Genomic DNA, 22,244 nt, shown 5'->3' on the forward strand with positions numbered 1-22,244 from the left:
GGTGTGAGAATTTCCAGGAGCAGGTTGATGATCTGGCAATGCAAGTTGTGACCAGCTCACTTATGCAATTCGTATCCAGTGAGGATATTCCCGAGAGCATTCATGTGATCAAGGAAAAAGAGCTTGAGATGCAGAGAGAGGGCATCTTATGAAAACCCGAGAACATTAGAGAGAGAATTGTTGAGGGGAGGATATCAAAAAGGCTTGGAGAGATGGCTCTTTTAGAACAGCCTTTTCATTAAGAATGACAGCACTTTGCTGAAGGACTCGGTAAAAACAATCTGTAGATGCAATTAGGGAGAACATTAAAGTTAGGAGGTTTGTCCTGTTCACCTTTGGGGAAACAGTCGAAAATGCAAAAACAGGAACTGAAGCATCAGAGGGATAAAAATACACCTACTTCAACATGAAGCAAAGATGTGAGGAAGCCCATGGAACATGGTTTGGTGGCAGCTACAAGGATATGGAGGTTGGATGAGGGTGATCTAATTTAAGATGAGAGTGATCTAATTCTTTTTGTCCTGAAATCAGTTTACATATGCAGCAGGCAACAACCAATGTGTTGTATGTTATGTTATCAAAGCTACTTTAGGCATTTATATTTTGGGATTAGATGAGTGATGTTTCTAATGTATTCTCTGCAGCATGAAAGCTGCATATAGAATTCTGTGGACGCATTTTATGAATTATTATACTTGATAAATCAAAATATGAGCCCAATATCTTTTTGATGTATATAAGATATGTATGTATGTATGTATATTCTGAGTAAATAGTCCATTGAGCACAAACAGTCCCGATTTCAAGACAACCTATGAAATTGCAGTGTATGCTGAGTGTGATGCTTTCATGAAGTTACTATCTACAAAGTCGACTTTGTGAGAGGACACTTGTACTTGCCACTTGCAACATTTTCAAAATCAAAGTGGACATTGTAGTCTGTAAACAAGATTACCATTTCTGTGCACAGTTCGTCTTTACAAGAATACACTAATTGGCATCCTTGGTACACGCATGCAAGTTCCTGAATTGCAAAACGTGGCCCATCATGAAAATTGACTCCTATGTTTTCATGTATAGGTGTATATGCCTGTAAATTTGGCTCTCATTTTGAATATTCCTATTACAATAGATGAGAATAGGGAGGGTTTAAAAGTTATGAACACGAGAAGACTTGTAACTTTAATTTGCAACACTTTCCTGTGGAGGTTTAGAGAAAATGCAGGATATAATGCTAGAAAAACTTTTACTTGCAAGCTTGTTTATTGACATACTAGACATATTATTATAAAAGTACGACCAACTCATAAATAGCTAAAGCCGTTAAAAGCAGAACTCAAGAAGGCCGGCCATTATAGCCAAAATCTTGTTCCCCACAAATTAGGATCTTTTTTGTACATGTAATGATACTTAGTTTGAATAAACCTCTTCCCTGAGATGATCTGTCTCAATTAAACTTAGAGAAGAAAGGTCTGAGTAGTGAGTGGTAAACTTGAGCATAGCCGTTTTAGAAAAACTACTAAATTAATTTCTAGATATTCTCAAGGGACAGTATAAATTTGGTATAGAGAAGCTATACAATCTCTAACAAACTTAGGAGCCGAGGGATATAAAACTATAAATGATTTTATTTAATTTGTTTCGCAATACATGCATCTAAAGAAACTCAATAAAATTGGAAGGATAAAATTGACGCATTGCAGCATCTATGTTACATACATATTCATCCGCTATGATCTAACTTGTGCCTGATTTGATGTGATGCTCGGTGCCCTTTCCTTGACTACCTTTGGGCACAAATCGCCAGAGATCAACAGCAATGTCTACTTCCTTTTTCTTATGAAATTTGTATAGCTGTGGTAGATCAAACCGGAGCTGAAAGAAAGAAAACATAAAAAAAATATCACATCCGCACCAACTCATTCTTACCCATCACACTGGCATGACAAAGAATGACATACAGTAATAAAATGTATTCGTAGTATAGAATCGTTTGGTAGAAAATAAGGTTATAACAATTTGCAACATAATTAGTGGAAACATCATCCAGTTATCACTAAACAAAGCCATCTTCACCCACCTCACATAAAACCTCAGCACTGCTAGCATTTAAGTCCCGCAAGGCTACCCTTTTGATATGCTGCAATGACAAGAGAGAAGTGATGCCACTACATAATACCCGATCCACATTATATGGTCTAAAATATTTTCATAGAGACGTTTAAGTGACTGATTATACAGTTGATTATGGGGGTTTGAGGTTCAGCTGTAGTAGTTCTTTTCTAAAAGAGTCAGATGCAGCTGCAAAAGGTTAAGAAATTACAAGTAAAAACACATTTGAAGTATGTAGCAATAATTCACCATAGAGAATTATCCTTTCCTTATAACTGGCTACCTTATGGTATACACATACGCCAACATCAGAAATCATCTCCAACCCCTCCAAGTATCTAATACAGGAAATGCTTCTCTACTAGCACAATTTAGGAGAGGATAAATAAAGCCCAATCAACCATGTCAGGTTGGAAAATGATGTTGAGCACTAAATCAAATAGCTGGAATCACAAAAGATATTACTCACATCTCTTGTTGAGGTCTTATGCAAGGAATAAACTGCTTGAGAAGCAACCTGACAGAACAAGCAATATACAGAACATATATTGCTCAGATGCATTTCAAACATAAAAATGGAGGGATCATTCATGATATTTTTACCTTAAGAGCCACACACAGAAAATCCATATCAGCGCCCTTCTTCCGGGTCCCAAATGGAGGATTCATTACAACAGTATCAACAATTTGACCTAAATAATCAAGAAAATAAGAGGAACAAACAATTCAAGAAAACACTATAATATTTTGTATTATTTTAAAATGTATTATTTTTAAACTAAATTATATTTTTTCATTGTTTCATTCTCAGAGGGTGAAATGCTGATCCAAGCTAAGTCCCCAAGTCTTTCAGCTTCCTAATCAGAGGACTGGTCACAGTTGCTCCCTTGCTCCAGTAGCTCTGGCTCAATAGACATAGTTCTCTCTTCCTTCGCTAGGCCTAGATAGAGTGAGTCCTCTTCTATGGGATCGTTATGAGCTAAAAATGTATTATTCAGCAATTAAACTATTTTTCAATGTCGCCACTTTTTTTACAACTTTATTAATTACATCTCCCCCCAACCCAGAGAGAGAGAGAGAGAGAGAGAGAGTAACACTAGCTTTCCAGTGCATAACCCGGCCAATAAATAACTACCTACAGAGTCTCTTGAGAACATAAAAACAATTCTCAACACATCTCCATCCTGAACTCTAGTAGAAAAATAAACTATGCATGGTGCCACCAATGACAGGCCACACTGTTCTCTCCCAAACTATTTTTTTTATAAGTAAACCGTTCTCTCCCAAACTAGTCCAGCAATGTTTCTGCAGGCAGAAGATTATAGCAAAAGTTCTACAGGACCAGTTCCTTATACTTGAAATCATGGAATTCTATATGGAATCCAAAGAAATACTATGTGGGGTTGCAGCACTATAAATAAAACAAAGGCACTCTAGGTGACTGAAACTATTTTGTTGCAAACCTACCAGACTTCAAACTACGGAAACTAGTTGTTTCCAGCAAAAGCAAATTCAAACTGAATTTACATAAAAATAGAAAAGAATATATTTCACTCCATTATTGTTGCATCCTGCAGGAAGAATTTTAGCAAATTATAAGTGCTAACCATCACATTTAGCTTCAATTTTCTGTTCAGAAAATAGTTACCTCTCCATCCTAAGTTCTTGATGTCGGACTGAATAAAATTAATGTCCAGCTGCAGGTTCAAAATATTATCGAAGCAACAATCCATTAGTTGAATAACCACTAGTGCAAAACATAGCTAATTAAGGAGTTCATAATCTCATTGATAAGCGGTTACAGAAGTAGAGACACAACAAAAAGACTGATTTGAAGATAAACAGCTATAAATAAAACAAAATAGTGGGCTGAGCCCTTACCATTCTTGCATCTCCTATTCCATAAAGAAACACGTCAAGAAAACAAAACCTATTAACATCACAACCAATCAAAAACAAGAAAATGAAGATACCTCAAGATCCTCTGCATTTAGTGATGCTAATTCAAGAGATTGTGAATCGATGTCGATGCCCATAACATGTCTATTCAAAGCAAAAGAGGTTAAGAGCAGTACAAATCTACACAAATGGAAAAACCATAATCCAGAAGACCAATAGTATTTGCATCAATTTTAATAGTTTCAACGTTCCCTATGATTTCAAATTTCCTTCAACTTAAGTGGATTGTGAAGACAACCAGAAGAGGTGAAACAATGTCTCATTCTGGTGGTAACAAAAGAGCAAATGGGGTCTTGATTAATAGATCATACAGCCCAAGATACTATAGAGAGATAACCGAATGGTTAAAAATCGTTTTTTTATAAGGAATGGTTAAAAAGGTTTTTTTATAAGGAATGGTTAAAAAGAATGAGAAAACCCAACCATAAATATTGGCTATATAATATTCACTTACGAATGCAGTCCTTAAATCACAGCAAAACCTCAGCAACCAAAATGAATTGAAGAAGGGAAAAACAAAAAGAAGGGATAAGGCTACTCACTCCGCACCCAAGAGAGCTGCTGCAGCACCTAATGTACCACAGCCACAACCGAAATCAGCCACTACCTTGTTGCTCACATCCTCAAAAGAATTCTCGGCCTGATATGTTTCAATCATTTTACAAGCCAAAGCAAAAATAAAAGGCAGAAAATATGATAACAACGTGGAGCCATATTGAATTATAGAACAAACAAATGCATATGAATATCAGTTTTTTCTTTCAATTTCTATTTTAGAACTTGAAAGTTACTTTTGCCAATCGATTGTGAAATAGCTTTTACTTCAAAAGCAAATAAGCATTATCGACAAAGACCCAGGTTAGAAAAAGAACAAGGAATTGTTAGACGCAGAGTTTGAAGCAAAGTAGAGAAAGATAGCGAAGGAACAATGAGCTAGTGACATTTTTAGAACAGTTAAAAGGGAAAGGGCGAAGAGGGGGAGAGAATGATACAGTGAAGAGCATGCGAGAGGCAATGTGCGGTCCAGTAGGGTATTGCTCCAGCTCTTTCTACAACGGGGAAATTCACAAGGGATTATCACAAGCGATTGAGATACAGCGCTCTGTTCGTGTTTCAGAGAGAGAGAGAGAGAGAGAGAGAGAGAGAGAGACCTTTGGGTTGGAGAACTGTTGAAGCTCACCAAGGAGGCCTTCTAGTTGCTTCAGCTTCATATTCCGGGTGGAGAAGAATCCTCCGACGAAACACCCGCACAGGGACAAACAGGGAAACGGAGAGGGAGAGAGAGTGAAAATATGCTGGCAGACTGAAGTGGGAAGAAAAAACCTAATTAATGGAAAAATGCAAATTTCTTTAGGTCGTGCAACAAGTGCCGACTCTGCATCTTTTTGAGTTTTTTTTTTTTTTTTTTTAAGGTAAATTTAATAAAATATTATTAAAATATTATTTTTTAATATTATTATTATTTTAAAATTTAAAAAAATATTAAATTATTTATTACATTTCATATAAAAATTTAAAAAAATTATAATAATGAAACGAATGAAAATCAATCCCCTGTCGGAGCTTTTTTTATTTTTTAGTAGGAGTCGAAGCATTCCGATTTCCAACTCCACCGATATTTGCCTTTAACTTATACTTCCGATTCCGATATTTGTATCCACAAATTATTTAATATGTCCTCCTAGTCTCTAGTATTTGAATATGTTTACTAACCTTAATTTATTAGGTGCATTTCAATTGACACATCAACATTTGTTACATTAAAATCTAAATAAATCATTTATAAATTATATTCGAAACAATTAGTGGATTTTTTTAAATCCACTTAGTAAATTTAACACAAATAATAAAATTGAAAAAAAAAATAAAAACAAGCATACAAAAGTCCAATAATTTAAGATGCTTGAAAATACCAAATGAATTACATCCTACCCACCACATACTACCAACTATCAAGTGATCCAGCCGTTTTAACTATGGCAAAACTCGAGTACAGTTTCGAACCGTTTCCTAAGCAGTTGCCAAAGTTGTCAAAAATATTTACACAACATATCGGTAAGTGACATATCGACCAGCTGTTTCACTTGGTCGGATAATCTTCACAACTTGTCCACGCTTCAGCCCATAATATCTCGCAACGGGGTCAGTCACTTGCATACGAGGCAGCTGAATTCAATCCAGACATAACATAGACCACAAATATAAGAATGTCATCAGATTTGCAACAGAAACAGTATTATACATTTTCATAAGACAGATATCCCAATCCCGATGTGTTTCTCAAGGAATTCACCAATCTTTCCCCAAGAATGTTGGCTTGCATGCATTAGGTAATTGTAATAGATTAGAGCTAAAGTTTTGGTAACCTGATCCACAAGTAGCCTTTAACCAAAAACCAGGCATACATATTGTCAACATGCCTCAAAATACGGACATCAAATCATCCGTCCTAGATACTAGTTCATAACTTGGTTTTGTTATGTTTACTTCTTGGGGTAGACTTCGGGAGATTTCTAAATTTTGGGTATAGAGATTGATCATACCCAGTGGTACCATGAATAGAGAACACTGCAAACAACCAGAGTGAATCTGATTTGGTAGGAACTTACATGCCCAGAGAACCAAAACTTGAATTTAAAATAATTGGCTCTGTTCTGAACCTAGGATTCCAAAGCAATACTGTATTTCAAACTAATATGGTTGCAGACTAACCAATTTCTAGCACAAAATTGATGCTCAAAAACTAATTTTATGCAATAATAGCCATGTCAAACAAACAAGATTTCTAACAATGATACACCCATCATTTCCAAATATCTGCAACTTATAAATGCAATGCCAAAATATACTGACCTGTGTTTCTTTCACAGTGTATCTCTCCAGCAAAGTTTTCTTCTCCTCATTTGTAAGCACCTGATGCTCAGGAACAAGAACATGCTCTTTAATGTTTATCAACAACTCTGCCTCCTGTATAAAGAGGCTTATTAGCAAACTATCTTCCACTAAGTTCAGGATGAATGCCAATAATTGCAGATGCAATTTGCATCACTGCATAGTAAAACACTAAATGAAATAAGAATCAGAGGAATATTTACACCAAGCTTGGAAATGTGCCACAGGTAGCAAGCAAATCGAATACCACCAAGTAACACCTCACAGATATAAAAGGCAACAGTTCATGTGTCATGAAGATCTCTAAACATACTCACTTTTAGAATAAAGCCACCTCTTCAGAATAATAATAACAATGATGCTGATAATGGATCAGTGTAAAAAGAAAAGAAAGATAACAATGAAGACTATGGCCTATGTTTGGCCAAAATTTCTTCAACAATCAAGTTATAAGAGCAATCAAATTAGTAAGCTTGCCATGTTCACTTAAGTACATAAATGATCAGGACCTCAAAGACCTTTTGGAGATGCCTTGAGTAAGAAAACAAGTTTATGAATACCAAAATTCCTTGAGTAAGAAAACAACATATATGCAAGATGCTAGTAAAAAATTGACAGCTGCAGTTCTGTCGTTAAAACATCATCAAAGCAAGCACTTTCACCTGGAAAACCTCAAGGTGGAATTTCGTTGAAATCTCACTTATAGAGCTCCGAGCAAAGGGAGTCAAATTTTGTTGAACTACCAAGATTGCCCTGAAAACATTCTCTGACTTCATGCGCTGGGAATAAGTCTTCATTGTCTTTACACCAACCTTTGGCTCGTCAGGGAAGAAAATATAGATCTGGCACCCAAGAAACAAGCAATAAGACAAACAAAAGAAAGCAGCAAAGAATACATGAGAAGCATCTAAGCACTCAAGTATATATTCAAAACATATATAAAGAAACTACGCACATAGGACAGATAAATCATACAAAATGATCTAGCTCTACTTCTCTAAACCTCAACCAGCTACACAAGACTAAAAAAACAAGATTGAAACATCAACCAGCCATACCAAAACAGATCAAACTGGCAAATGGAAATCTAGCAAACACAGAATATAACAAGAAAATGTTTGACCAAGTTGACACTGTAGCATATGGTGCACTCATATCTGGAATTTTTTGCTTCCTGGTTATAAAAAGGTCCACAGAATCATTCCTAACCAGAAACCAATTTATATTCAACAATAAAACACATTATAGCCACAACTCTTACACATATCACATCATCCACCCTCTGAACTTTTGATTGCACCATGTGCCATCGGAAATAGGGAAACTACCCCAGCCCCTTCAACCCATTATTAAATATTCCGTTGTGCTTAACCATCAATACCAGATCGAAGTGTGCTTAACAAATCACGAAAGGGTGAAAGGAAGCAGTCTGTCAATCACATCTACGTTTATGACGTCAAAAAAAGACTAAAGCTATTGCAATAGAAAAAGTGATGCTGTGCAGATGGGCCATTCATCTCACATTTGATGCTTGGGCGGCTATATTGAAGACTACAAGTTTCCTAGACTAAGATTGGAGGTTGAATTGAGCTATCTATGTTCATGCGTAGTATAAATACTATTCTCTTAGTAAGTTGTATTTTATGAATAAATTACTACCTAGTACGTTATACCTAGTGTTGAAAATCATAGGAGTTTTTCTTCATATAAATGGAAGTTGTATAGGAGCTCATGCTCGATGTAGTATACATAGGAGTGGGATTGAAAAATTGTAAATCTTTATCCACTTTAGATTGTAGATACCAGGTTGAGTATTGCTCTCCTTTTCCTCTCCTCCTGTTTGAATTGTCCACATTATTCCTTTCTTCCACCTTCCCACCCCTCATCAAAACTCACCCAAAGGCATCAAGAAGAATCATAGTAAGTGACGATCAAATAACAAAGACAATTGATCGAATAAGTACCTGATCAGAGCTATCATTTCTCTTGGCTTTATTGATAACAAGGTCTTCCCTTTTCATGCTCTCACCATATTTATCCTTGAACTGCTCTTTGGTCATGTCAATCTCAAAGTCCCCAACAAAATAACCCCGGTCCTTCAGCATTTGCATTACTGTTCTTCGGATCCTGAAAAGCCTAGTGATTTCCTCTTCCGACAGCGTCATTGCTTCACTGATAAGTTTTGGATGGGAGGTTATTATTAGCAATCATCCACAAAAATCTACATTTATGAAAAAATATTACACGTAATCTCATTGAGCAACATTTCTGAATCCATATACTATTTTTGAGCAATATATGGCAAAGGGTAATTAAAAAAATGACAAATCCAAAAAATCCATTTGACCCTAGAGAGCCTTAAAAAGCACCATCCAACTCCTAAGTGATTATTAATGAATAGAGTTGTAAACGTACATAAGTATGTTTATTCAAGTTTTTAGAATTAAGAACCTTACTAGCAACATACAAACCCGATTTTCTCTAACCTACAAACCAAGTGTCAGAGAACTTTTGCCACCCAGAAACAGAGACAGCGAGAGAGATGCTCAGGAAAAAGAAAAAGAGAGGCAGAGACAGAGGGTATACCCAGACAGACTCCTAAGAATCGGAGCTTTCAACCTCCTCTTTGTCTTGGGTTAGAGAGGAAAAGAGGGTTCTTGGAGTCTGGACAAATAAGGTTTTAGGTTGTGGACAAATGGGTTGGCAAAGCGAGCAATATATATATATATATATATATATATATATATATATATATATAAAATTTTTTTTTTTTAATTGGCACCGGGTGTCCGGGAACAATGTCCTAACTAATCTCAGGGGTGCACAGCCCTCGGCAAGGAGTTTCCCGTAAATGCACATTGGGTAATTCAAGAGGAAAATCCCTAGCCTGATGGACCCTAAAGATTGTTTGCACCCAGTGGGATTCGAACCTTGGATCTTCGAGAGATCATACCACCAAGACCAACGCATTTACCACTTAAGCCAACCCCTAGGGGTTAAAGTGGGCAATATACATGGATTTAGAATGGTCAAATTCATTTGTCAATTTCCTTTTTTTTTTCTTTTTATGGATATGATGATAATTTTATTAACAAAAAATGTAATGAACATCGAGTGGAAAACCTAAACAAATATAGCAAGTATGCTAATATATAGCAAAAGATAATGAAATAAATCAAAAAATGCCTTTTAATTAGTTTTTTTCAGTCTCATATTCCTTGGCATGGCGCCACAAATGTGTCACTACATACATGATTTCTAACACAATATAGAAGATGACCACAGCTCTTGGAGTAAGACCAAAAAGGAAGACAAATTGCAATGGAGCGAGGTGAGGCCATGCATGGTAACCACATGCGCCAGTGTGTGGAAACCATGCACTAGTTAAAAGAAAGATTCTGGTCTGATGGAATGGTGGAGCATAGTGATGAAATTCATTTGATGAGGTGTGTGGGTGGAGATTATTGAATGGCATAATCTAAGCTCCAAAGTTTCTGTAAAACAAATAAAAGCTCAATAAACATAAGTAAAATAAGCATAAAGAGGATGAATATGTATGAGGAAAAAATAGTTAGAATAACCCCTATGGGTTGGCTCAAGTGGTAAAGGCCTTGGCCTTGATGGTATGCTCCCTCCAAGGTCCAAGTTTCGAATCCCACAGGGTGCAAACAATCTCTAAGGGCCATCAAACTGCGAGATTTTTCTCTTGAATTTCCTGAGGTGCACTTGAGGGAAACTACTTGCCGGGGGCCTATGCACCCCAAGATTAGTCGGGATGCTGTTCCTGGACACCCAGTGCCAATAAAAAAAAATTGAGAAGAGAAGCCAAAATAAACCAATAGTTATAGCAGATAGGGGTCACGCATGCTTCACAAGAAAATTTTCACCCTCAAAAAAATCACTTACCCATGCATGCACAAATTCTCCTCACATGCACACACCTATATACATGTGTGTAGACATATATGTATGAAATTTTCATTTAGGGTAGAAGCATTGAATTTGGAGGTTTTACTTTTTTGGGGGAGAAAAAAAATATTGGGTTATTAAAAATCCAAAAAGGAACAAGCTAGCAATCTTTGGAAAGTGAGACCTCATCACTAAATATTATAGGATTACCATATTGTTTTTCTTTCTTTCTTAATTATAAAAAATATCTAAAATAAATCATTATAAAAATCTTAATTCCTCACAAGCAAGCCGAAGAAGGGGTAGAATTAGTATTTGCCCATCAAATGCCACGAGATAAGTGAGAAGATCCGAATAAGAAAAATATTGTGATGGTGAGTATCGAACAGTGTTCTCCGCCATGCACTACATGGCATTTTTTTTCTTTTTACCTAGAAAGCGTGTTCAATAGTTTGTTTCTAATCGATCAACGTATGTGGGTAATAAAAGCTGCATCTTTACAATATTTTAACTCAAGCGTGATATTTTATGTACGCATTTTATGGTTGGAGCTTAAATCATTTTGTGCTCAAGTGCAAATCACTCATGAAGAATCTGTCATATTGCATTCTTGTCAAACGCATAGATTCACAACTTTTCAACAAACAAACAGAGTGCATCATAATTTACAGCAGCACGTCCAATTCATAAAAAGTGAAAACATGAAACCCACCAAAGTAATGAGGTTCATGTAAATAAAAGCATTTCTCACTGTGGTACCAACAGAACCTGCACGTTTATAAAGCTCGGAAATAGAAAAGAAACACCTTTTATAAAGAGGGGAGACGGACGGTATAGAGTAAGTACAGGGGGATCTCTTACCTTCAAGTGTAGAGATAAGAGACCGAGGGAGAGAGAGAGAGAGAGAGAGATATGGGCTTACCGGCAGTGGCAACGCCTCGCGTCGACGATGATCGTAGCAGCAGCGGTTTGGAAAGGAGGGGAAGGGAGATGTGGGGAAAAGGGCAAAATCAAATTAGGGCCACCGAATAGAATCTTACATACTATTATGATATTTACTTACGGTAGGGTCGCACAATTTATTTAAAATAATAAAATTTAAGCTATTCTTCGCACTAATACACGTATTCATTTAATATAATTGATCAGAAAGTAAATTTTATTAAAAATAGTATTAATTTGAATTTATAATATAAATGCAACAACATTAACATAAAGATTAGTATGCAAACTTATTTATACGTAACAAAATTCTTTAAAATATAAGGGCTGTAATAGACGCAAAGCGATCATATAAAAAGATTCCACATATAATGTGTAGTGTGTCACGTCTTCCATCTCCTCTTTTTTTTTTTCTTTTTTTTTTCCTATCACGTGCCTCTCCCCTCCCCTCCTCTCCTCTCCCTTTCCCTCAGTCTCAGGCCTTCCATGCACTATTTAATGTCTTCTTTAGATTTAGAGATAAGTTGAAATAATTTTAAATAAGTTAAATAAAATATTGTTAGAATATTATTTTTAATATTATTATTATTTTAGAATTTGAAAGAGTTGAATTGTTTTTTATATTTTGTATAAAAATTTAAAAAAAAATATAATGATGTGACGAAATGAAATGAATTTCAAATCCAAACTGACCTAAAATGACAAGCATACCACTCTTTATAATGTGATGAGATGAAATGAACTGGTCAGCCAGCGGCCAGTCGAAACCGATGCCACTGACCTCCACCGATGCTAACCGACCAGCCGCATCAGGAACCGGCCAGAACCGATGGAGAACCGGTTGGCATGCGGTGGTAATTTGAAGAAACCGACGTTCAGCGGTTTGGTCTCGATTTGAAGCTGGACCGGACCGCTGAACCGACCGATATAATAAAATCTTTTTTTTTTTTGCTTGTTTGTTTTAAGAGATGAGATGAGATTAAAGTTAAAAAGTTGAATAAAATATTGTTAGAATATATTTTTTAATATTATTTTTGTTTTGGAATTTGAAAAAGTTGAATTGTTTATTTTATTTTGTGTGGGGATTTGGAAAAGTTGTAATGATGAAGTGAGATGAGATGAGATGTTTCCTGAAAACAAACGAGACTAAATATACCTTTATCGAAACGACGCCGTTCCACTTAAGTTTAAGTGGAACGACGTCGTTTATGTTAATAAGTATTACAACAGATAATAGAAACGATGTCGTTTGGCATTAAACCAAACGACGTCGTTTTATTAAGGACGTAAGGAAAAAAAATAAGTCTGAAACGACTGTTTCACTTAAACTTAAGTGAAACAGCATCGTTTCAAGATGAGTCGTCTTCTTCCCCATCCCCTTCTTCTCGCAAATCCAATCTCTCCAACTCTCTCTCTCTCCTATACAACTCTCTCTCTCTCAATCTCTTTCATTATTCTCTTAGTAGAATCGCCAGAGAATCGACGCTGACCGAAAATTGCCAGAGAACCGCCTTAATCGGTTTCTCTCTCCCCATCGATCGGTTACGGTCGGTGCCTCCTTTGTTTTTTCAGACGTCGATCGGCGTCAATTTTGCTCAAAAATCGCACCGACGACGTCGGGTTTTCACCTCTAATATATTTCATTTATTAATTCAATTTTTGAGTTACGTGCCTCATTGTTTTTTAGCTGTTATATTAATAATTTAATGGTATTTTGTTATTTTATTTTTAAATTAAATAATTAAATGGTTTTCTCACTTGTACGGTTTGTAGTTGGAAGCTTCTTCCTCCGTGCGACGTTCGTTGCTCTTCTAAAATCTTTGAACTACTTCGTTGATTTTACGCCAAAAAGGATAGCAAAACGATTTTTCTTTGTTTATTTGTTCGGTTGCTGTTTTTATTTTATTTTATATTTTTGTTTGTACTAAACGTCTTCCCATGCGTTTAGAATATTTGATTGGTGTTCTAAAAGTGAGACATCCACACCCACTGATTGATTGTAAATTCATATTTATTTTTATTTTTTCTTTGTAATGTCACCAACTCAGACCACACCTGCACCTACTCGTAGCCTTTGAGTTTTCTTGTTGTTCCCGACGAAAACCACCTCGTAGCTTTTGATTCTATTTACAGGTCTATATGAATAATATATTATTAAAGTACTTACTCAATATAATTTTATTTAAAATAAAAAATTTATAATTTAAATTTTATAAATCAAACATTATCGTACCATATTTTATACTTACTTAAACGATATGAACCAACAAAATTTATTATTTTGGAATTATGAGGATAAATATCTATTTGATATTGTGTATTCTTATTTGCAAGAAAAAACTTGATAAATGTGAAGTATAAAAATAAATAGTAACTGATGCATAACATTTTTCAACGGCTATCTTCGTTGAAATTATAATAAATCAATGTTGTCGGAAATTTTTTTCCCTTTTGTCCGGTCCTTTATTTATGGTTAAAACCAACGAGAGTTTACCGTTGCAAACCTAACTATTTCCATTAATAAATAAATGCATTCTGTGACAAAAGTTATACTTGCAAGCCATGTGCAAGAGACATTCTCCAGTCTCCACACTATTGACGTGATGCATCTATACTGCTCCATACAGGAGTATGTTCTCCATGCCAACTTGTACAGTTCTCTTTGAATTGGGGAAAATTTGCAAGAGTAATCTGTTCCCTCAATTTATTTTCCGTTTCCCTGTCAATAACCCATTAGCAGTACATGTCTCCCTTCCACCCCCATATCATTTTCTAATGCTGAGAAGAAAACAAAATGAAAGTAGATACTCCTTGAGATTTTGCCTAAACATCTCATGCACCATGTTCCCCCTTCCTTTCCATGGCATGCCTCTCTAGATTTTATGTTGTCTGTAGTTCACCGTGTTGCTTACTTTTTTCCTATGACAATTATTAAAACAACAAAGTTCTTGCGCTTTTAACACAATTTGATTTCTCTGGTTTTAAGGCATTGAGAAAGTTTTCCTAAGCCTTGAGATGATATACGAGCTTACATTAAACTTGATATTCTTTTCTTTTTTCCTTCACCATCACAGCAATCAAACAAGATTTCAGAGAGAGAGCTACAGAAAACAAACAATATACATAATACTGTGATCTTAACAAACAGCAATCATATTACACTGACAGCAAGAGACATGAGAGGGAGCAAACCTAAGAAACCTGGAACCATCTAGGGATGATATATCTTTGTCTCTACTACATTGTTTTTCCAATACAATCTTTCAATATTAAGAACCATAAGTAAAAGGGAAAGGGTGGGCCTAATTTCAAGACCCGTTCATGGCTTTCTGCATCTCGATAGAAACCTCTTCCAACATCATATGCTTGACTGGAACATAGTATGCATACTGCAGTAGTGTTGCACTAGTTGCGGTTTTTACACTTCTGCATTGCCCTTGGTGCTGCAAGAAGCAGGGGTAAGAACCATTAGTTCGTGAAGTCGGGTCCAAGGTCCAGTTGTATCTGTTAATGACTTTATCTAGTATAAACAAAAGCAAATGCTAGTTCGTGAAGTCGGGTCCAAGGTCCGGTTGTAGCTGTTAATGATCTAGTATAAACAAAAGCAAATGCATAATGTGGATTGCTGGATACAGAAAAAGAGAAATCTGGATATCCTGAAACACAGGATACAAGAATTTGTTATCTCAGAACTCAGCAAAATGTACAATATGAAGTAGCACATACCTAGCCCAATAGCCTCGGAACTCTTCATGATCCTCATCCTCTTACAAGAGTCAGTGAACATCCTGAAAATATGGTAAAGTAATTGGCGTGAATATTCTTTCACCTGCCATATCTGGGTTAATTTAGTGATGGAAATAAATCTTCACTGCAAAACAATAAAAATTTCTATATCCAGATTAAGTTTATGATGGTATGGATTGAGGAGACTCGTCCCTTTACCAAGCAAGATCTATAAAGACCTTTTTGTAAGTCTTTGATCTGTAACATTCTATTCTCTAAGAAGTAAGCGAAGATTCAAATTTTTGTTCACTATCGAGTTCATCAGATATGGACGTCCCTCTGGCAGTTTGATCAGATAATTTCACAAGATTTTTGAGTCAAAGAATAATACTTACTCCCAGGGAACATCACCAACCAACATCCAATCAGAATCCTTGTCTTCATAGGTGAGTACATATTCAGAACCATGGAGGAGGTCCATTAACCGACTCTCGCTCAATCCATCTCTGCTGGGAACTCCATGTGAGCCACACTGACCTGAACCAGAAATCCATAAACAAATTTTAACTCGCTTCAAAGAGAAAGTGCATGTGCACCTGCATGCCATCCATATTTTGGTAACATATAATTTCAAGTGTGCAGCCACGTGTATGTTTATTTGCAATATCACTCTCTTAGCACTAGTATAAAAAATCCCATTGCTACCTGATGCAACAGCCACTTCAATGAAATGATTTCTTAGAATGCATTTCTACTTCTGAGATATGCAAACAAACTAGACTGATCAATTATCAGCAACTAGGAAAAAGCTATTTGAATGATGTCATCAGTAGATTACAATAGATCATTTCAACATACAGGAAAGTTGGTTTGTTCTATTATGTTCCAAACACAATATTTAACAATTGTGAATCGTGATTTAGGTGGCTTCAAGTAAGATCACCTCGTTATTTCAAAAAGCTCCTCATTAGTTATTTTGATAAGGGAAAAATCACTTCTTATTAAACTAGCTGAATTTTACTATATTGCACCACTGGCTAGTTTGTTCAAATTCTTTCCAAGATGCAGTTCCCTCATTTGGATGACATTATAAGATACCCCGCTGCTTCTCACCCACTGCCCAATCCAAGATTTTCGTTAGCAGAAGTTGCTAGCATATGTTGGTTCTAAGGTAAAAGGTCCTCTACTTTTTTTTTTTATCACAAAAAAAAAAAAAAAATAGGGAATGAATGGGGCATATGCTTGTGTACCAAGAAATCAAGAGAGAGACTATAAAAAAAAAGGGAAATCAAGACACACAGAGAGAGAGTAGCAAGAAAATAAACTGAAGCAGGAGCACAGGAACCTTTGCACAGAGAAATTACCAATTGTAAAGCAGCTGAACATCTTTTCCAGCGCAGAAGAGAGTTCCCTATAGCTACCGTAAGTTTTGAGATCAACTTTTCTTAGGTACGGAGCACCATCCATGCTGACCTTGACATAAAGACATCCAGATCCCAGTTTGCCCTCTGTGTCATCTTCATTCTTTGGAGGATGAGATGCCATTGAATTCTTCCGGTAAGAACGAATTGGTGGCCATCCAACAACTTGTGCCCTGTTACAAGCAATACACACACCAACAGACAACAAAAGGCATTTATTCTGAAATTCATACAAGTAGCCATAATTAATTTATTGGGGGGAACGCAATAGAGATTTTATGATGAGCAGAGAGATTCAATTTCCTTCACGAAGGGCCAGAGAGTAGAAATTCTAAAGCAATGAGATTTGGCTAATAGATTAGAGACAGGTCTCCCCATAATCCAAAATTCTATGCACGGAAACTCTAAATCCATATATATCTAAGAGAAACTGCGAGACACAAGTATGTCAGATAAGGGTCTTGAGCTTGAACTTATGCAACGCGCAAAAGCATCCCAAAAAACTGAACTGTCTAATAAACTCTAGGAGTAACATCACGCATACAAAATTATCAAATTTCAGAGTAAATAAAAAATAAATAGAGTTCCTCTCGTTTTCGCCAACTCCAAGTACAAACCCTCGAGGAATTTATCTTTTTCTTTCGTTTCCTTCCCTTTTTTTTCAAGAGTAACTGAAACACAAGCAATAGAACTTGATTACCACTTGCTTCCTAATATTTTTGTAGGAAGGAAATGGACAGCTACCGGAAAACCAAATTCTAAACGAAGAAAAAACACGAAGAAGTATTCAGGACACAGCAAATACAATCAATGGAAAAAAAAAAAAAAAAAAAAAAAAAAAAAAAAAAAAAGCAAATGAAAAATCACGACTCTCCAAAGAAAAGAAAAGTAGAGGGAAAGAAAACCAAGAGAAAGAGACTGACTTTGCCGCAGGAGCAGAGAGCTGGGGCTTCTTCTCCTGCGACGGCTTAGGTGACTGAGGAACAACACCATCTTTCAGAATCGGACCGCCCAAACCCGTATTCTGATTTGCACCCTCGGACCCACCCACAAGACCACCTTTCCCTGCGCCATTAACACCTCTGGGAGAGAACAAGTTGCCACCTTTACCCGACTCAGCCTCAGATCCGCCACTCCCAGAGAAAACCCACTTCCCAGAGCCTCCATCAATGGCGTCAGAGAAGCCCCTCTTGGCACCAGACACCACTAACAAGCTCTTCAGCACCCCAAGCGGGTACCCGGCCTTGTCCTCTGTCACCATCCCCTTATCTCTTTCGGGTGAGTCGGAGCCGGGCAGGCCAAGTCTTAACTCAGTCGCCTTGAGGTTCAAACCACCACTGGTCCTCTCAGAGGACCTCTCAGAGCCTTCCATTGAAGGAGGAGCCTCCGATAAGCCTATGTAATTATGCTCCAAAGGCACAGACATGAAAGCTTCACCAGAGCTTAAGTTTACAGTTATAAACACTTACAAAAGCCCAAAATGCCTAAAAGGAAGAAGAAGAAGCTGTTTAGAACAGAGTCTCAGGGATACAGAGTGTAAAAGGATATGGGGTTGGTAATGATCATGAAGACGAAGAAAAGTGAAGCTCCTTTGGGCTTTGGCCACCCTATCTCTCTCTCTCTGAACTGTAACTAAGAAATGGATATAAAAACGAATACATTTGCGAAAGAGATTGTGTATAAAGAGGAAAAATGGAACTGTTTCGCTTTATTTATTTATTTAAATATGTTTGCTTCTTTTTAGGATTTTTTTCTGAGTTTTTAAAATTTTATGAACTTTTTGTGGGCAACCACTCCGACAAGTCACAGAAAGTCACCCAGAAAACTTTCCCAATACTACACTTTCTTTAATCGGAAAGATGGTGATTATTTTTTCTAATTTCTTTCTGGCAAATTCTTAGGGAAAATAGTCAAAATACTATCGTGAACAGGAAAAATGCTAACGTGCACCGGAGAAACCGGAAGGACTAGAAACAGAGAGAACCCATAGAGTGGGCATTGCACGGTATTGCAGAAGAGTCCTGCTACATGCAGGCACAAGGCCGTGCCTGCGCGCGGACGTCACTATTTTGCCACATCAGTAATTAAATATTAAAAAAATAAAATAAAATAAAAATAGAATAAAACAAGCAGAAGAAGTAAAACGAAGAAGATACAAAAACCATTTTTGAAGAGAACAAGCGGGAGAACTGAAACGAAGATAAAGAAGCTAATTTACGAAGAGAACAAGCGGGAGAAACTGAGAAAAAAAGTAGAGAAGTCGAGATTTCACCGTCAAAGTAAGAATCCCTTCTTCTGCTTTTTTTTCATCTTACTCTGAAATCTCTTTTATTGGAGACGTTGAGCTCCAGACGACCCGTGTGGGTGAATCCAAACTCGTCGAAGGGAATAATACTGGAAAATTTTAGTGTGCTTTGTTTTTCAAAAACTGGAAAATTTCCATTCATGAAATTTTTAGTACATTGTTTTTAGTGAATCCAAACCCGCGTGTAGTTAGTGAATTTTTTTTGATAAAGTTAGTATGCTTTGTGTAGTATCGTATATCTAGATATTTTCATTCATGAAATTTTTAGTACATCCATTGTTTTTAGTGAATCCAAACCCGTGCATTGTTTTTCAAAAGTTGGATTTTTTTTTTTTTGATAAAGTTAGTGTGCTTTGTATAGTATCTTACATCTAGATATTTCTATTCATGAAATTTTTAGTACATTTATTGTTTTTAGTGAATCCAAACCCGTGTGCATTGTTTTTCAAAAACTGAAAATTTTTTTTTTAACTTCATACTTGAGCTTGAACTGGCATAGGCTTGATCTTGAAGCTTGTCCTTTCTTTTAATGAAGTTTTTCTACAGTCTATTATAAAAGGAAATGGGAGCAGAACTTATGCCTCAAGTTTACTAGCTAGTTCAATTACCACCCCTACTTAACACCAAGAACTAGCAATTTGCTTCAACTTAGCCTGCATAGTTGCTAATAAGAAATAAAGGCCGGGAGTAAAAACAACTGCAACAATACATGCAATGAAATAAATGTTAAATATTTTAATATGAACATTAATAATTGAATTTTTTTTTTTTTTGATAAAGTTAGTGTGCTTTGTATAGTATCTTACATCTAGATATTTCTATTCATGAAATTTTTAGTATATCCATTGTTTTTAGTGAATCCAAACCCGTGTGCATTGTTTTTCAAAAACTGGAAAAAAATTTTTAGATAAAGTTAGTGTGCTTTGTGTAGTATCCTTTGTGTAGTATCTTACATCTAGACATTTCCATTCATGAAATTTTTAGTACATTTGAAGTATTTGACATTTGACACTATCATTGTCTGTTCTTTAAACATAATGGGATGATTATTATTTAAACATAATGGGATGATCAATAATATCCGTTGATTATTATTTAAACATAATGGGATGATTATTATTTAAACATAATGGGATTATTATTTGACATGTAAATGTTTGTTTGGTTATGAGTTGAGATTATACTGTGTTTCATATTGCCTCTTATATCCACGTGAAAAAAAGTAACTCAATAAATCTGTAGTTTAGTCCTGTCAAATATTCTGACAAAATGATCAGACTGGTAAGTTATTTTCACGCATATATATACTTTTTTAATAAGCAGTGACACGTTCAGACAAAATGAAGTCTTAGGAATGAAGATTTTATACAAATCATAATAACGTCTCAAATACATAATTTTAAAGTCTCGACTTACAAACGCTAAGTTTCTATAAAATACAAATACAAACTCATCAACGCAGTGAGAGTATCAAATATAAGTAAATAACTATGGCTATTAGCCAAAGTACAATAAATAGTTTGCGTGCATGCAGCATGTCGGCTTCTTGAGATCGAAACTGGGCGTGATCGTTATGGAGTGTCAACTCCCTCTTCCCGAACTCTGCTTCTCTCTTTTTAAGTTCTTCATCTTTCCTTAATACTTCTACTTCTCTCTTTTTAAGTTCTTCATCTTTCCTTAATACTTCTGCTTCTCACTTTACAAGGGCTTGCTCGTTGTATTCACTACTATCTGGCCACTTGAAAAAGTTGCAGTGTGGTAACCCCTAATTATAAATAAATAATTGTTTGACGTCAAAATTTTTGAATAAAACAGTAATATGAAAAAATAAACTTGCAGCTACTATTAATTACGTCTACCTCTTTATTGTAGAGTGGACACCCAAAGAATGCTCGCCCCGGATTTCTTCTAGTATTTGCTATTCTAAGTACAGCTTGATTCCCACAGCTGCACATTGGGACGTTACTCAATGTATGATTAAGCAACGATGTTGAAGCAACTGATGACGACATTCTAAATCTGTATCAAATATAGAGACATAACGTCAGTGACTGTGTGCTTGGTGTGATTGCTTCAGTTATCAGCATATTTACTCTGCACTCATATGGGCTATACTTTCAAATTTTTCCTTCATAAGTAAATCTAACACATGGAGTAATAAATTGAAATAAAGGGTAAAGAATGAACTCGGAGATTGAACTCAAGGCCACTGTTTTTGTAAAACTGTGGAGATATTTTTCAGTTTTTGCCTCTTTGGGTAATATTTATGGAACCAATAGTGATATTGTTGTGCAAGGCACTGAAGGCCAATCTTAATAGCCTCAAGTTTCAGTGGCAGTGGCAGCGACACAGCATTGCTGGAGGTCGACCACTAGTCAGCTGTCAAGGCAAACACAACAGACCATTTCATAAAAATGAACTCAAAGAAACATGAATCTAATAAAAATGATGAGTTCTTAAGGTTTAGAGGAATTATTAGGTGCTTGTGCTTCTTCTAATAACATGTCAAAGTTCCAAACTTTCTAAATGGGTAAACATTTTATTTGATAATGGGTGCCATGATCTGATTGAGTCCCAAAAAGCAACATGCATGCAAGCAAGCAAGCAAGATGGTTGAATTATAATGAGAATCAAGGAGACAAAAAAGCAATCCAGTTTGAAACCCATATTATATATGCATGTGATGCATCTTTTGCCTCTATTACCAACCCCAAACCAGTGCAAGTTGGTTTCATGTCCCAAGAGAATTGGTTCATGTGCATTAATGACAATTCTTTAAAGAAAATATATGTAGAAGAGGTAACATTAGAACTCTGCACTCAGGCCATGTTTTATGGACTTGTGGTGCAACTAAGGATGTGGCATAGCAAAAAAAATCAAGAACTTGAAAAAAGCAACAAAGCCAAACGTGGAGCTTACCATGAATGTAGCATGTCTTGAATGTAGCATATTCAGCTATGAAAAGTTCCAAACCATTT

General features: G+C 36.0%; 3 protein-coding genes across 7 annotated transcripts; all 3 read right to left on the bottom strand.

The window, feature by feature from the left end:
- Positions 1–1,608: 1,608 nt before the first annotated feature.
- Positions 1,609–11,800, bottom strand: LOC121251091 (rRNA N6-adenosine-methyltransferase METTL5). 3 transcript variants are annotated; one of them, XM_041150408.1, is made up of 10 exons: positions 11,763–11,800; positions 5,223–5,346; positions 5,064–5,120; positions 4,614–4,711; positions 4,086–4,155; positions 3,761–3,809; positions 2,716–2,804; positions 2,582–2,629; positions 2,081–2,140; positions 1,609–1,875 (listed from the first exon to the last, which is right to left on the bottom strand). In XM_041150408.1, the coding sequence occupies exons 2-10, from the start codon at positions 5,280–5,282 to the stop codon at positions 1,738–1,740; spliced, it is 669 nt and encodes a 222-aa protein (XP_041006342.1). In that variant the 5' UTR covers positions 5,283–5,346; positions 11,763–11,800; the 3' UTR covers positions 1,609–1,737. The 3 variants fall into 3 exon arrangements, with proteins under 3 accessions (XP_041006342.1, XP_041006340.1, XP_041006341.1); XM_041150406.1 differs by having other exon boundaries at positions 5,223–5,355; positions 11,762–11,794; XM_041150407.1 differs by lacking the exon at positions 11,763–11,800 and having other exon boundaries at positions 5,064–5,117; positions 5,223–5,410.
- Positions 5,949–11,919, bottom strand: LOC121251094 (DNA-directed RNA polymerases II and IV subunit 5A-like). Of its 3 annotated transcripts, XM_041150413.1 has the most exons (6): positions 11,795–11,919; positions 9,550–9,627; positions 8,928–9,135; positions 7,626–7,805; positions 6,925–7,038; positions 5,949–6,237 (listed from the first exon to the last, which is right to left on the bottom strand). In XM_041150413.1, exons 3-6 carry the CDS (start codon positions 9,126–9,128, stop codon positions 6,112–6,114), a joined length of 621 nt encoding a protein of 206 aa, XP_041006347.1. In that variant the 5' UTR covers positions 9,129–9,135; positions 9,550–9,627; positions 11,795–11,919; the 3' UTR covers positions 5,949–6,111. The 3 variants fall into 3 exon arrangements, with proteins under 3 accessions (XP_041006347.1, XP_041006348.1, XP_041006346.1); XM_041150414.1 differs by lacking the exon at positions 9,550–9,627 and having other exon boundaries at positions 11,795–11,910; XM_041150412.1 differs by lacking the exon at positions 9,550–9,627 and having other exon boundaries at positions 11,734–11,869.
- A 2,997-nt stretch (positions 11,920–14,916) lies between these two features.
- Positions 14,917–18,650, bottom strand: LOC121251088 (auxin-responsive protein IAA27-like). Its single transcript, XM_041150402.1, has 5 exons — positions 17,885–18,650; positions 16,905–17,134; positions 15,936–16,077; positions 15,541–15,602; positions 14,917–15,257 (listed from the first exon to the last, which is right to left on the bottom strand). The coding sequence occupies exons 1-5, from the start codon at positions 18,385–18,387 to the stop codon at positions 15,220–15,222; spliced, it is 975 nt and encodes a 324-aa protein (XP_041006336.1). The 5' UTR covers positions 18,388–18,650; the 3' UTR covers positions 14,917–15,219.
- Between the last annotated feature and the right edge of the window lie 3,594 nt (positions 18,651–22,244).

This window comes from Juglans microcarpa x Juglans regia, chromosome 2D (genome assembly GCF_004785595.1).
Source record: "Juglans microcarpa x Juglans regia isolate MS1-56 chromosome 2D, Jm3101_v1.0, whole genome shotgun sequence".
In the NCBI taxonomy this organism is placed as follows: domain Eukaryota; kingdom Viridiplantae; phylum Streptophyta; class Magnoliopsida; order Fagales; family Juglandaceae; genus Juglans; species Juglans microcarpa x Juglans regia.